Here is a 14,752-nt window from a genome sequence, read left to right on the forward strand (position 1 = left end):
TACAGCTTCCTGTGAAAACAAGCGGATGATTTCTGCTTTCAAAAATTCTGTATTGTAGTTGATCGGGTTGGCATCACCTAGCACGGACACAAACCTTAGTCTATTATTTCAACCACCACTGTAACTAAAACAGCATGGACAGATTGAAATTCAATAATTTGGTAAATAAACAATTTTATCCTAAATTATAGCATTTTAATTAACAAGAATTTTTGCAGGTGATATCCAACAAGAAGGTCATTCAAAAGGCACGCGCACAGACCATCGCCAAAGTCGTACAGAAGCTGCGAAAAACAAAAGATGTTCTGACCAAAAATCCAGACAGTGAAAAGGAAAAGATTCGTTTACGCAAGAACACAGAATGCCTGGCCCAGCTGAAGGCCCTAAAGTGCATGGACATGGTGCGCCAATCGCTCCTCCAGGAGGGCACAAATCCCAATGCGGTGATTGCCAACGAGCGCTCCACGCCGGATGAACTGGGCATTGCCATGCTGCGGCTAAACAAATTGATGCACGGAGTGGTGGACAAGTTTGTGGAAACCCTGAAGCTGAGCACCGACAAGGAGGCCAAGTGGCGGGAGGAGATCCAGGAGACTAGCAAGCGACGGGCCAAAATAGAACGCACTGAGGAGCGGAAGCGGAAACGCAAGGAGCTGAAGGAGCAGAAGGCTCAAACCAAAAACCGGTTGGAGTGGTTAGAGCAGAACAAAGTGGCGGATGTAGAAGTTAATGGAGCAGCTGCGGAAACACCTACTCTTGAAGTCAGCCAAGTTAAGGACGAGGAGGTCCCTCAGACTTCAGTTGAAAACGAAAATCCTCCAGTGCCTCTCAAAGTCAAAAAGGAAAAGACACCTAAAACACCAGCCAAGAAAGATAAAAACCTTAAGAAAAAACAAGCTTTTGACGAGCAGATCAAGACGGAGAAAACTAAGCCCAATCCCAAAAAGGAGTCTATTGAGGAGTCAATCAAGGAGAATAACACACAACCTTCTCAAAAAATTCAACAAGAAGAACGCAGACCGAAAGAATCTAAGCCAAAACCTTTGGAGAAAAAGCCAGTCAAGGAGCAGAAGCCGAAGCCTCGCTTAGAAAGGCAGCCAAGCATTGACGAAGAGGAACCACAACCTGACAATAATCGTCCCACACATGTCGTTGATCCCTTCTTCATCACGGAATCAGGCCAGCCCTACTTGTCCAGCGCCGTGGTTCTTTCCGGCGACAATGACAGCGAAGCTGAAGAGGAACAAGGTCCGCCGCCAGTCAAGAAGTTCCGCAATGAAGAGCGACGGACGAATACATATCGTGAGAAACCCGAAAGACAGCCAGAGTTCAAAGCGAGAAAGCCAACCGATGACCGTCACCCCTCGTGGCTGGCCAAGCAACAGCAGAAGCCGATCATAGGTGATTTTCGAGGCAAGAAGATTACATTCGGCGACGATGGCCAGGCGGCAGAAATTATTGCTCCAAGTATCAATCATTCGACTGCGACTGCGGCTCCTTTGCCCACCGACGGCATGCATCCTTCTTGGGTGGCCAAACAGAAGTTTAAACCTAAAATTGCTGCGTTTCAGGGCACCAAAATTAAGTTTGACGAAGATTAAACATGTCGATGGTATTTTGTTGTTTTAATAACTAAATAACTGCCGCTTGGTAGCTCATACGCCAACTTTGGGCACATAGTGACCACGAATCTTGTCCTCGTTGCACAGCTTGTCCACGTTGACATCGGGGAACTGGCGACGCAGCACATTCAGGTCGAAATTGGGGTTGCGACGCAGGATCATCATAACTTCGTTACGGGAGCGGCTGCAAGATAACAAGATTTTAATTGAGATTCTCTATTTAGCCAAAGACAACATACTTCTTCGCCTTGCGCTTGGCATTGTAGAGTTTCTCCCTGTACTTTAGGAGGAATCTGTTCACAGCTCTGCCGCCGAAGCCAATGTTGCGGGATTTGATCCATTTAAGGTTCATGAAGGGCGGCAAGGCGTGCTCGCAAGACTTGTATGAGACCTGCAGGCCGAATGCGTTCTTCACCGCCTTCTGGGGCCGTTCACCCGTTTCACCTGTTTCCAGCAGGTGATACGCCTTGTTGCGCTCCCTCACTACTGTCTCGAGGTTTTCCATGGAGATTTTCACCTGAAATTCTTTAGTTGTAGAAAAAGATCTTAACCATCAAGTATTGCCAACCTTGTCGATACGCTCCGGACTGGGAAAGACTTCCATTTTGTCGTTGCACTCGTGCTCCATGGTCAGCAGCATGTTGCGCTCCTTGAGGAGCACGAACCACAGCTGGTGCAGCTCCTTGTTGGACTTGATGCGCAGCTCCTCCGTCCGCCAGGCGCGGCCCACCTTCACCTCGTTCTCGCTCCAGTTCTTCTTGTCGTCGAAGAACTCCATCAGATCCCGGCGAACTGGGGAAGTGTGCATCTGCATCGGCATTTGAACATGCGGCGTTTGCAGGGCGGCCGCACTACATATTACATAAAAACAAAGGTGCGTTTTTATCAGTTATTGTGTGTGAAAGTCGGGTTTGTGAAGGAGAACGCACCTGCAGGCCTGCCATGGCTGCTTTGGAGCTGCCAGAAAGCTCTTGACTATCGCATTTCCCACAGTTTTTGCCAAATTAAAGCATTTTCTTAACGTCGAAGACATTTTTCCGACCGAACACAACAGCTGGAGCAACAACAATCGATTATTTGTAGTATCGGTTTATTGGATCGCGGGCGTACTAGTCTGTTAGCCGGGTTCTACTCCAATCCAGGGCTGCCATGCATTTCAACTGCCATTAATCGATAAGTATTACTACAGCATCGACTTGTTGGCCAGCTCTAGTTGCGCTTCGCTCAGTGCTAATGAAAAATCGAATTTTTCGCTTCAAATCGAGTGAAGTTAACACGGGCAAAAGTATTACAGAAGTTAAACTCAAGCGGTTACACAACATGCAATAAGTAGATGTAAGTGAAGTGGCCACTCCCCGAAAAAAGAACGCGCTGCAATGTCAGCTTCTCTGTTCCATCCAATCCAATTTGTATGCCAAGGAACGCCAAGTTTGACATTTGGCTGTGTGCGTGCCTGTGCGGCTGTGTGCGTGTGTGCTGGTGTTTGTGAGTTTCAGTACACAAATTTAAATTGATAAAACTCGACAAAGGCAGCGGTTCTGAATTGCAGCGAGTGCATTCCCTGCACTGCCAAGTGCCTATTAATTGTGCATTTATCACAGCGGATTCAAGCAATCTGCACCTCCAAACGGGCAAGCAAAAACAAATTCATTGAAGACTAACGCCAGGATGACCAAAAAAAAAAACAAATGTAGAACGGTGTAGTAATAGGACAGTGTTGCCGAGCTGCTTCAAGTTGTTGGTACTATTGCTGTGCAGTGCAGTGTAGCGTACATAAATATTTATCTCACTGCCTTATCAGGCAGCATTGTTAATAACGAGAGTGTCTCTGTGGGCATATTAATTGTTTGTTGGATGCTCGCAGCCAGTGTTATATAAATTGCAGAACATCATTGAATTAAAAGGTCAGCGAGTGAATTGATTGATCAATTTGGCAAGGGGCGAGCGTTAGGAGGGCGCAGCGGAGTAACTTGTAGGGTTTTCTTCGCTTGGCCTTTCGTGCTTTTCTCATTTCCCTTTTCCCACTTTTCGTACAACTTTTCTGCTCGATGACGGTGAACGCCCAAAAAAAATACAAACAAGCCTGTTTGTTTGTAGTGTCGCCATGCGCGCGTGTGTGTGTGTGTGTGAGCTTCTGCTTTTTGTGACCAGGGGTTAATTTATAGGTGTCGCCTTAATTATCCGGGCTCTGCATATTCCTCCGGTGTTCGCTGTGCCTGACTTCTGCGGACACTTGTTGCCCCTGTTAACGGCGCTGTTAGTTCCAATCCGAATCCCCTGGACTCCTAGCCATATCGTGCGATAACCTCTCATTTGCCAGTCGGTTGATTATCATGTTCATAATGAAAGTAACAGCAAATAGCTGAATTTTCGGTTGTCCAAACTCATTTAGCGCTGTTTTAGAGGGGAGTTTATCAGTAGTCCAACAGTTTTTAGTTTGCGACGCCCATATTATGGTGATAAATACATATGTATGTATGTATATGTATGTATATGTATGTGTATGATTATTTTTATGGAATGTATTTATCTTTTTACTTGTTGACAAATAGTGGCAAAAATGTCTCAAAAAAAATGTATAAATCATTTCAGCAGCTATATTTACTTTCAATTTACAATGTGTTCGACCTTTTAGCGGTCGAAGTTTTTCATTTTGGTTCCACCCAACCGAGATATACAACTGTAACTATGGCAACTCACTCTAATATAATTGGCACATCTTGTCGTATACGTGATATTTTGGGAGCAACTCAATTATATTTAAAGTTCCGTAATTTATTGCTTTCTCGTGATCTACTAGGCAAACACATACACTGATAAAGAACCTTAGTTATCGTTTATTTACAAACACAACCAGAGCTGAATCCACGCAAACAAAAATGGTCCTCAAGTTAAAGTTAAATAATCGATAATTTGCTTGCCAATGCGGGATTGCTTCTCCAAACTTATCATTACCATCAATTTAAATGCTGAAATCTTATCTACCTATGCAATAATAATTACCCAGTTCTTTAGTCTAATGTAAGCAAATTTAACGTAGTCTTAAGCGATTTCTGTGTGCCTGGTAATGTGGAGGCAGTGAGTAGTTGTGCTGTATTCTCTTGAAGCTCTGCTCTATTCATTAAGATGTGCGTGTGCATTGAAGAAGAAAGCCAACGAAAGTTGTTCGCCACATTACCGGCAATGTTGCAACATCGGGCGTGTTGTAATCGTGTGCAAGATGCGCGAAATCCAGCCAAACGCGAACAGAAGAACGTGACTCGAGACGCAATGTTATTGAATCACAATGCAGAAAGAGCATGGAGCACGGAGCAGCAGCCACCTCCTCATGGGAAGCATTACCAGGCTGCCAGTTGAAGAGTCTACAAAGAACCACCTCAAACAACGATCATTTTTTTCTCCCTCTTTTCTCGTTTCCGAAGACCGAGGAGCCGAAATGTCACAAAAAGAATTGGCGGCACTGGTCGCCACAAGAACGAGCCGCAAACGCACCGTATCCTCGGCCTCATCCTCAATTTCCTCTCGCTCCGAACCGAAATCCATCATAGAGATACACATATCCAATGACTCCTCGCCCACAAAGAGAGCTTGCCGCGAAGTGGAGAATCCAACCTTGAGAGCGGAACAGCCACTGCAGCAGGAAGAAGAGATCCCTGAGCAAGTGCCACCGCTGACCGAGGAGGAGCAGCAGCGGCACGATGAGTTCCGGACCAGTGGCTCCATATTCCTGCAGGATTTGCCCTGCTTTAAGCTGCAGCAGGCACAGCCAGCAGCAGGATCCTCACCGATTCCCAAGTGTCGGGAGTGCCGAAGAAGGAATTTGGCTACGAAGGAGGGTGAATCCAGTGCAGCAAGCGATGTTTACTGCCGCTTCTATGAGTTCCGTCGTCTTCAGTTCAATGAGAACGGAGAGCTGGGCGTGGTTGGCTTTCCAAATCCCTACAGCGAGCCCTCACCGGAGGACATTGCCATTTGGCAGCCGGATAAAAACACAGCCCCGACCAGCGGGTACATGGACATACAGGTTTGCAGGTACATCCTGCTGCATGCCGGCGACCAGTTCTGCTATTTGTGGCGCCAGGAAGCAGAGGCTTTGAGGTTGCATCAGAATCCGGACGGAACCATTGCCTGGAAGAAGGCCGTAAAAGGCACCCGAGAGATTTGCGACGTGTGTGACACCACGCTGTTCAACTACCATTGGACTTGTCGCAAGTGTGGCTTTGGAGTGTGTCTGGACTGCTTCAAAGATCGCAAGGAGGGACTGCGTCTGCGCCGTGCGGAGAACGCTGCCCAAAAGGGATGCGATGAGTACCACTGGCTGCTCTGCAGCGATCCCAGTGGCCCACAGGAGCACGCCCTTACCGAGCTGATGCTAACACAGATCATAGCCGGCGATGCGCTCAACGTCTTGGGCAGGTTGCTGCACGAGGTGCGGACGTTGTGGCAGGTGCCTCAGGTCTGCGGCTGCCTTCTGAGCAAGCAAGCGGTGGAGGATGCACAACTAAACGAGTTGATCCAGGATATGATTAAGGAGTCGCAGCTTAAACAGCACACCAGCTACTCGTCGCTGGCCTCCGAGCAGAAGGTACACCAGCAACAGCGCCTCGATCAACTGCACGCCAAGAAGCTGGAGTTCGCCAGAGAGAGAGGTATAGATTATGTCCCAGGACGAGTGTGGACCAAGGAAACCTTGGGGAAGGACCCCATAACAACGGCGTTTGACAATTTCAAGCACATTAACTTCTTAAGGAAGGGATTGGCCGGTTTGAGACGGTTCCTTCCACCACGGGCCATGACTTTGGCTCACTCCACTCAGCTGGCTCCAGGAGTTCCGCACGAGTGGCTCTGCGATGGCAAACTGCTGAGACTCACTGATGCCATGCATCCGGATAATCGAGTTCTGTACCAGGAGGTTTGGAAATGCGGCCAGCCAGTGATGATTTCGGAGGTGGCACGCTCCCTGAACTTGGACCTATGGCATCCACAAGCCTTTTGCCGGGACTTTGGCGACAAGCCCAATGATCTTATTAATTGCCTGAATGGAAATCTGGTGCCCAATCAACCGATGCGACACTTTTGGGAGGGATTTCAGTGTATGGGCAAGCGTCTGCTAGATGCCAATGGCAAGCCCATGCTCTTGAAGCTTAAGGATTGGCCGCCGGGTGATGATTTTGCCGAAATACTGCCCACCAGGTTTGCTGATTTGATGAAGGGACTACCCATGCCGGAGTACACTCTTCGCACGGGAAACCTCAACATTGCCAGCTGCTTGCCCAAGATGTTTGTCCCACCAGATTTAGGGCCCAAAATGTACAACGCTTACGGCTCTGCACTGCACCCAGACAAGGGGACAACCAATCTCCACTTGGACATTTCGGATGCAGTGAACATAATGGTTTATGTGGGAATACCCCAGGATGGGGACACTAAACCTCACATGGCGGCCACGCAGAAAGCCATAGCTCTGGGCGGATGCGATTACATCACTAGAGCTCGTTGCCAGTCGCCAGATGTCTTACCCGGAGCCCTTTGGCACATATTTCCAGCTCGAGATGCGGACAAAATAAGAGATCTACTTAATCGAGTGACCCTGGAGAAGGGTTTCCGCCTGGAGCCGGATCACGATCCTATTCACGATCAGAATTGGTACTTGGACGACAAGCTGCGTGCCCGTTTATTCAAGGAGTACGGCGTGGAGGGACATCCGATTGTCCAGTGCTTGGGCGATGCTGTCTTTATCCCAGCTGGCGCCCCTCATCAAGTCCAGAATTTGCACAACTGCATCAAGGTGGCCGAGGATTTTGTCTCGCCGGAAAACATCACGCACTGCTATCATCTAACTCACGAGTTCAGAAGACTCTCGCACTCGCACACAAATCACGAGGACAAGCTTCAGATCAAGAATATTATCTACCATGCCATCAAGGACTGTTGTACCATCCTGACCAGAGCATTGGACGAGCGAATTGATGCGGAAATGGCCAAGCTAAATGCAGATTAGAACTGTCTCACCTTCTAGTTTTTTCAAACCATTTAACATTTATTATTTTTTATAAGATTTTAGACTGTCAAATATTCAATAAATACCTACTTAGAATCGAAAAAAAGGGGTACATTTATTTATTTGTCATCCAGTGCACGGATAACTAAAAAAGTTTTGAGCTACATGTCTTATTAAAACTAATATAAATATATATGAATTAATATTAATTGATTTCATTGAAATTTCTAGTATTTACATAGAACACACTAAGCCTAAGCAAGATACTCGCCAGCAACAAATGCCCATGCATGCTGAGGACGGAGCTGAATCTGATGATGAGGAGTCCAGCACAGGCAGACAGTAGCATCGTAAGGATCATACTACAAATCTGGGGCCCCTAGAGAAGTCAAGTCAATTACAACGCCAGAAGCCTTTTATGTTAACCGATAGTGGAAAGGGAAATTAAGTTTCTGCTCAACTAGCCTAGAGATCGAAATATTAAGAATACAACTAAAATGACGGTCGATTTCAACGATTATTTTTGGGTGAGTCAAATAACCTACATACCAAACCATCAGTTAAATATACTTGCATTTCATTTGTAGGGGGAGAAGAACAATGGCTACGATGTCTTGTACCACAACATGAAGTTCGGCCTGATTGCCAGCAAGGAGTTGTCCGAGTTTCTGCGCGAGAAGTCAAACATTGAGGAGCAGAACTCGAAGATGATGTCCAAGCTGGCGCACAAGGCTGGTACACTAAATAGCACATTTGCACCTGTTTGGACCATACTGCGAACATCGGCGGAGAAGCTTTCCACGCTCCACCTGCAGATGGTGCAAAAGCTGACCGAGCTGGTCAAGGATGTTGCCAAGTATGCCGACGAGCTGCACAAGAAGCACAAATCCGTCAAGGAGGAGGAATCGCAGACTCTTGAGTGTGTCCAAGCCATCCAGACGTCGACGGTGGCAGTGCAAAAGTTGCGCGATCTGTACGCCAGCAAGGTCCAGGAGCTGGAGAAGTTGCGCAAGGACAACGGCTCGCACAAGGATGCCGAGAAGCTGGAGGGTAAGCTGAAAAAACTGCAGGAGGAGTACAAGGCCTTGTTGGATAAGCATAACCCCATTAAGAACGAATTTGAGCGACGCATGACCCAAACCTGCAAGGTAAGAAGAATTGCATTGAATGTATTAAGTTTAAATTAATTTCTATAATATTTTGAATTCAAGCGCTTTCAAGAGATTGAGGAGGTGCACCTTCGTCAAATGAAGGAGTTTCTGTCCACGTATCTGGAAATGCTGCAGAACAATCACGATATGGTGGGTCAGGTACATTCCGACTTCAAGAGGCAGTTTGTCGACATGTCTGTTGATAAACTGCTGGAACAGTTTGTGCTCAATAAATACACGGGTTTGGAGAAGCCAGGTAAGTCAGCAATCAATAACGCGTAGTAAATTTGGTAACACCTTACGAACGAATAATGAATTTTTATGCTTCTTATTGCAGAAATGCCTGAACTAGAGTACGTGGCCTTGTCGAGTGGTTCTCGCCTCCAGCAGCCGCAGGTCTCGGCCAGCGCGTCGAACTCAAATTCGGCCACCAGCATTCAGGCTGCTCTGCGGACTGGAAATGCAGCAACGACTGCCTCGGGCAGTGCGGTGTCCATGGATCAGCGGGGCGATGCCTTGGCGGCAATCTCTGTTGGCAGCGGAAGTGCAGCCAGCGGAAGTATTCCCTTTGCTGAGGATCCGATACTGGGAGCTATGGGCTCTCCGCGTCCCACATCGCCGGACATGCTGGCGGGAGCAAATGCATCTGGGATACAACCGCAGCCGACTGGTGGAGCCACATCCACGGTGAAGAGTCTGCGATCCTGGTTTTTGCCCACTGCCAAGCAGCAGCCGTCTGCAGGCGCCGGAAATTTCGGTATGGGCGGAAGTGGTAGCACCAACAATACCACCACCACGACAACAGCAAGCAACAATAGCAACAACTTGAACACCAACAACACAACAGCAACAACTACAACAACAACTGGCACGAATAATCTCACCACAAATATCACCAAAAACTCCCCTAATTCTGAGGATACTAGCAATCAAGGTTCTTTCTCTTTGATTTTATTTGGTTTATGTTTTTATTTATTATTTTTCGTTTACATCGTTGTATGGTTAAAGTTTATTCTATGTATGTACTTGTGGGGTCTATCAGTTGATCTTTCAATTTTATCTATTCTACTGTAACATACTTTCTTATATGTACTTAAGTTTATGTTCGTCTCTAAATTGTATCTATTCATACTGCTTAAATTTTTTAATTGGTTATAAGAAAATGTGGGATCTAATTCTTAGTACTGTTTTCATGAAATTCACATGATATTTTCCATATTATGTTTTATGGACTAAGTACTAAGCATTTGGAAATAGTCTTTTTCCATGATAATTGTAAATAATTGTATGGATTTTATCTATTTTTATTTTATATCTTCGTTTACTAGTTTAATGCGATCTTTAATTGTACACTCAAACACCAGCCAATCAATCAGACAATTGTCCTGACTTTTTACATAAACTACTGCACATCCACACGCACACACAAATGCCATGAAGCCATTGAACTAATAGCACTTACAACTGCAATCTTTTCTCTATGCTTTTCTCCGTCTTATTTCCGTATACATGCTTCGCATACATACATCCATCGCATCCATCAACCACTGCTCATCCCAATCACCCAACATCCACCCATCCATGCACCGATCGACTAATCGAAATCAAAACTTTAGATCAGACACAACAGCAACCGGCAGAGGCCTTAACTCCAACCGCAAGTGCCACTGCAATTGCAGCGGCGAGTGCGCCTGGGAAGAAGCAATTGAACGCAACGACAAGCGAGCAACAGCTATCGAAGTCATTAAATGAGCAAGAGCACCTACAACAGACTGCAGCAGCTACGGCAGCAACATCTGCAGCAGCAACAACCGCCACAACGACAACGTCCAGACGTGCAACGTCACTTTTAAATATATTCACATCAAACTCTCAGGGTAAATGAATCAAGAATGTCAATGAAAGTGATTGGCTCCCATTTCACCACCCCTCCAATTACTAAAAACACTTGTACAGCATTTCCACCCAAAAGAAAATTGCATGTACCTATCCGAAATATGTATATTTAAAGGCTTTTCTGTGTGCTCAACTTATTGTTCTCTCATACCCGATTAACATTTAATTGTTATTGAAGCACTTTAGGGCGGTGTTTGAGTTCTGAGGAAGACAATGCATTTAAGTTTCAACTATAAACTTCTATTACACAGAAGTTATTCCCATCACCAAAGTCTCTATACAGAAGTACATTGATGTGTCACCTTCTTTTCCTGTGTATTCTATTAGCCATTAGCTTGTTTATTCACTTAAGAATCTTATTAATTTTGCTTTCATTAATCTGATCCACCTTTCGCCGGTAGTCTCTGGCATTTTACGCAGTCGTCGCGACAAGACAAAAACTAAAAAGGCTAAGAAAAAGAAAGACAATGAGGCCGCCGAGAACATACAGGAAGAACGCCTCACCAGGTGGGTCTACAAAATGGCTACATACCTCAATTTCGAAAATATTAACCGGAACCGATCTCATTTTATTGTCTAGTTTGGATCGAGGCAACAACACGCTGTTGGACTATGACGACCATGGGCGCAGCATGAAGACGCAGAATTCCAGCGGCAGTAGCGCAGGCGGTGGCCTGGCCGCCCTGTCGGTGACCTCAGCTCAAGGAAGCGTGGATTCCGCAGGTGCAAGTAGCATGGGCGGCAGCGGTGGTGCCGCCGTGGCCAGTGGGAGCCTTCCCAATGCGGGTGCGCTGACCAACTCGGCTTCGACCACGGCTGCGGGCGCCACAAGTGGCACCGGAACTGGCTATGAGGTGGATGAGGAGGGATTCAGCATACAGCCTGCTAAGGAAATAGCGTGGGAGGAGGGCCAGGATAAGTGTAAGCTCTTAACTGGAATGCTTGCCAAACGCACAACTAATGCCTAACTATTATAGCTGGCAGTTTCTATTCCGACTCGGATACGGACTCCGACAACGATAAGCAGGAACGCCGGATCCATGTGAGCATTAAGCCCTTGAAGAATGGCCAGGCGCCCATGTCGGCCAGCGTGGATGAGCTGCGTGCCACCGTGGAGAACATTTCGCTGTCCCCAACTGGAGTATTTTCAGTGAGTTCCTCTACCTAGAAAGTTATATAAATTTGTTTAAAAAATACAAATCTATTTCCAACACAGCATCACAGCCAGCAGTTGCAAGCAGCCAGAGGAGCTCCGGCGTCGCGTCAACAGTCGCCTGAAATATCGAATGCCTCCACTCCCACGGCCAGTGTGCATCCCTATGCCCCGTTGCAGAGTCCCACGCTGTCCAACAATAATAACGCAAACACCACGACCAACAGTCGCTATGCCGATCTTGGCGATATCTTCTCAGAGTTGGGTGACATGAGTATGTCGGCGCCGTCATCGGCGACGCTGGGAAAACCGCCCGGAAGACAAATACCAACACCGACGTCAGCGTCAACAGGTGGAAGTATAGCCATACCACGACCGCCATCGCGACGCTCTGATATGATTGCCATTGGACCGGCGGCAACAGGGACAGCGCCAGGACGCGGCAGAATGTCGCCGGCTCCGGTGACGGCCATGAATCGAGCCGAGAGCATTGGCAGTCTGGAGTTCCGTACGGCCATCGGGGGAGTGGGCTCCTCGCGAGGACCCTCTCCACTCACAATCGGTATTTCGGACACCATACCGCTGGCAGTGGCATTCCACGAAATCATACACGCATATTTCCGGGGCAGCGATGAGTCGCGCTGCCAGGTGAAAGTGTCCGGTGATATGATGCTATCATTCCCAGCTGGCATTGCCGGCCTTTTAGCCAATAATCCAAATCCAGCCAAGCTGGGTTTTCGCATTAAGCACGTTCAGAATCTGGAGAACCTGGTGCCCAACGGAAAACTGGTCCAAATGTGAGTTTTGTGATCTTATTTATAGAAATCAAATAATCCTATTCGGATTATTTGCAGAGATCGCCAGCAGTCGAGTTCTGTTAGCACGATGCTGGAGTTCAATATGGGTGCTTTAACGGCTCTGCTCCGAAGGCAGGCGGAGAATAACCCGACAGCCTCCTACTTTAACGTGGACATACTCAAGTATCAGGTGCGCACCAAGCCGGGAGCCAGCTCGTGCCCTTTCCAACTTGTCAGCTACTGGAAGTGTGAGTCCAGCTACACGGCCCTCAAAGTGGACTACAAGTACAATAACCACGCCATGGCCAGTGCCTCGCCCCTTCTGAATGTCACGCTCTCGGTGCCCGTCAATGGATCTGTGCGCAATGTCCAGTCGAAGCCGCACTCTGCCTGGTAAGAAAGTTGCCATTTCTTCAAATATTATCTTATAACTGATCGCATTTATTGTTTCTAGGTTGGGAGAATCGAATCGTTTGGTGTGGAACTTCACGGACATCTCGCAGAATTCACAAGACGGCGGAGTGGGCACTCTGCGGGCACGCTTGGAGCTCAACGATGGTCCGTCTACACCGGCACTCCTGGCCACCCAGTTCAACTGCGAGGGCACCACACTTTCAGGCATCGAGTTCGAGCTCCAGGGCAGTGGCTATCGCTTGTCGCTGGTCAAACGGCGCTTTGTTTCCGGTACGTTTAAATATACGTTCTATATTAACAGCGCTGTAACTTTCGTTCACTTTTCAGGAAAATATGTGTGCGAAGGCGATGGCATTCGCAGTGGAGCTACACCCACGCCTCCGTCGGTCGGTTCCACCAGTCCGTACTCGGCGAAGTCAAATTAGTTACTCCCCACTCAGTAGACGGCAAATGGGAACGAAAAATGGCCATATGGCAATAGGCTCGTGAAAAACTAGAGAAATTTTTGTAACTAATCTTAAATATGAGACAACCACATACACCCAAACCATATTTAATTAGGCACACGAATAGAGGAGCCTGCATAGTTTTCTCAGAGCTTTTTAGTATAACCCCCATACTTGATTTCGATTTGGACAACACAATGCGGAATGAAATTGACAAACTTTAACATTTCCACAGATTGAAGCATGACAAGATTGAGGAAAATCGAAATTATATCAATTGGCATTCCAGCAATTGATAGCCAAACGAAATCGAAAGTGGGACCTATTATGTATTTTTGTACACACAAAATTCTGTTTTTCACGCGAAATGTTGAATCTGCCTGCGGGAGGTCCGAAATGCGGGTCTGCAAAATCTGGATGTATTATTTGTTATATATACGTATGCGAGTATATATTATTAAAGTGTATTTATTAATATGATGTAAACGAACGATATTGTATGTAGCTATGTAGATATCTAAAAACAACACACCGAACGTTGATTTTATGTTCACTTTTGTACACACAACCAAATCCAAATGTATTAAATGTAAGATACAAAACCTGCACTGCGTCTCGCTTGGAATCTCGATGGATATTGCTTTCGTCACCGGACCAGAGGTCTGGATAAGGCGACACTGCCCAGTTCATGCTGCAACCGGAGTTTGTCGCCGTTTTCAGCGACTCTCGTTTCTCCGGCGTTCAATTAATTATCGAATTTAGGCAAAGAACATGACAAACTGGTTTCGGTCTCTTTGGGGCGCCTGACAAGGCAAATACATATAGGAAATTAGCAGGCCGTTGAAAATAGAACAAGAAATGGAATGAAATGCTGAAATCAAAATCATTAAAATGTGGGTGCACAGATCGCTGGGGAGCATTAGCCTAAAATTTAATTTGTAAATTTCTGTAAGAAATGTCTTAAAACTCGTGGGGCAGCTGTCGTTGGCGATGACGTCATGCCGCCACAAATTGATCTCAAGGTCGAGTCGACGGACGCGTTTTCATTTCACTTGGCACACTTGACTGTGGGCTGCCTTTTAAATATACAAGTATGTACAATCACATTGCACTCGTCCATTAGGCAAAAGACGACTACTTGTGTCTCGAATCTTTTGGAGCCGGGAATAAGCGAAAAAGCGAATTCAATTGAGGCAAGGGTGACTGACTGGAACTTTACACTTCCTATGGTTAGCTGACCATAGAGATCGCGTCGAATGGCTGGCAAACGAT

General features: G+C 46.7%; 4 protein-coding genes across 9 annotated transcripts; 3 read left to right on the forward strand and 1 right to left on the reverse strand.

The window, feature by feature from the left end:
• Positions 1-2: 2 nt before the first annotated feature.
• LOC122620981 (DNA ligase 1) lies at positions 3-1,615 on the forward strand. Its single transcript, XM_043798687.1, has 2 exons — positions 3-161; positions 219-1,615. Exons 1-2 carry the CDS (start codon positions 135-137, stop codon positions 1,599-1,601), a joined length of 1,410 nt encoding a protein of 469 aa, XP_043654622.1. The 5' UTR covers positions 3-134; the 3' UTR covers positions 1,602-1,615.
• LOC122620983 (39S ribosomal protein L47, mitochondrial) lies at positions 1,607-2,708 on the reverse strand. Its single transcript, XM_043798690.1, has 4 exons — positions 2,552-2,708; positions 2,191-2,473; positions 1,862-2,139; positions 1,607-1,806 (listed from the first exon to the last, which is right to left on the reverse strand). Exons 1-4 carry the CDS (start codon positions 2,653-2,655, stop codon positions 1,656-1,658), a joined length of 816 nt encoding a protein of 271 aa, XP_043654625.1. The 5' UTR covers positions 2,656-2,708; the 3' UTR covers positions 1,607-1,655.
• A 110-nt stretch (positions 2,709-2,818) lies between these two features.
• On the forward strand, positions 2,819-7,721 carry LOC122620978 (lysine-specific demethylase 3B). 3 transcript variants are annotated; one of them, XM_043798683.1, is made up of 2 exons: positions 2,819-2,957; positions 5,045-7,721. In XM_043798683.1, the coding sequence occupies exon 2, from the start codon at positions 5,059-5,061 to the stop codon at positions 7,621-7,623; it is 2,565 nt and encodes an 854-aa protein (XP_043654618.1). In that variant the 5' UTR covers positions 2,819-2,957; positions 5,045-5,058; the 3' UTR covers positions 7,624-7,721. The 3 variants fall into 3 exon arrangements, with proteins under 3 accessions (XP_043654618.1, XP_043654619.1, XP_043654620.1); XM_043798684.1 differs by lacking the exon at positions 2,819-2,957 and adding an exon at positions 3,346-3,363; XM_043798685.1 differs by lacking the exon at positions 2,819-2,957 and adding an exon at positions 3,508-3,526.
• LOC122620977 (F-BAR domain only protein 2) lies at positions 2,819-13,932 on the forward strand. Of its 4 annotated transcripts, XR_006326167.1 has the most exons (14): positions 2,819-2,957; positions 7,855-8,150; positions 8,211-8,771; positions 8,835-9,030; positions 9,112-9,708; positions 10,391-10,651; positions 11,072-11,177; positions 11,251-11,591; positions 11,648-11,820; positions 11,887-12,620; positions 12,678-13,013; positions 13,075-13,304; positions 13,362-13,541; positions 13,716-13,932. XR_006326167.1 is itself a non-coding variant. In XM_043798680.1 (13 exons), the coding sequence occupies exons 2-13, from the start codon at positions 8,121-8,123 to the stop codon at positions 13,457-13,459; spliced, it is 3,663 nt and encodes a 1,220-aa protein (XP_043654615.1). In that variant the 5' UTR covers positions 2,819-2,957; positions 7,855-8,120; the 3' UTR covers positions 13,460-13,932. The 4 variants fall into 4 exon arrangements, 3 of the variants coding, with proteins under 3 accessions (XP_043654615.1, XP_043654616.1, XP_043654617.1); XM_043798680.1 differs by having other exon boundaries at positions 13,362-13,932; XM_043798681.1 differs by having other exon boundaries at positions 9,112-9,531; positions 13,362-13,932.
• The last annotated feature ends 820 nt before the right edge of the window (positions 13,933-14,752 follow it).

The sequence above is a fragment of the Drosophila teissieri genome, chromosome 3R (assembly GCF_016746235.2).
Source record: "Drosophila teissieri strain GT53w chromosome 3R, Prin_Dtei_1.1, whole genome shotgun sequence".
Classification (NCBI taxonomy): Eukaryota; Metazoa; Arthropoda; class Insecta; order Diptera; family Drosophilidae; genus Drosophila; species Drosophila teissieri.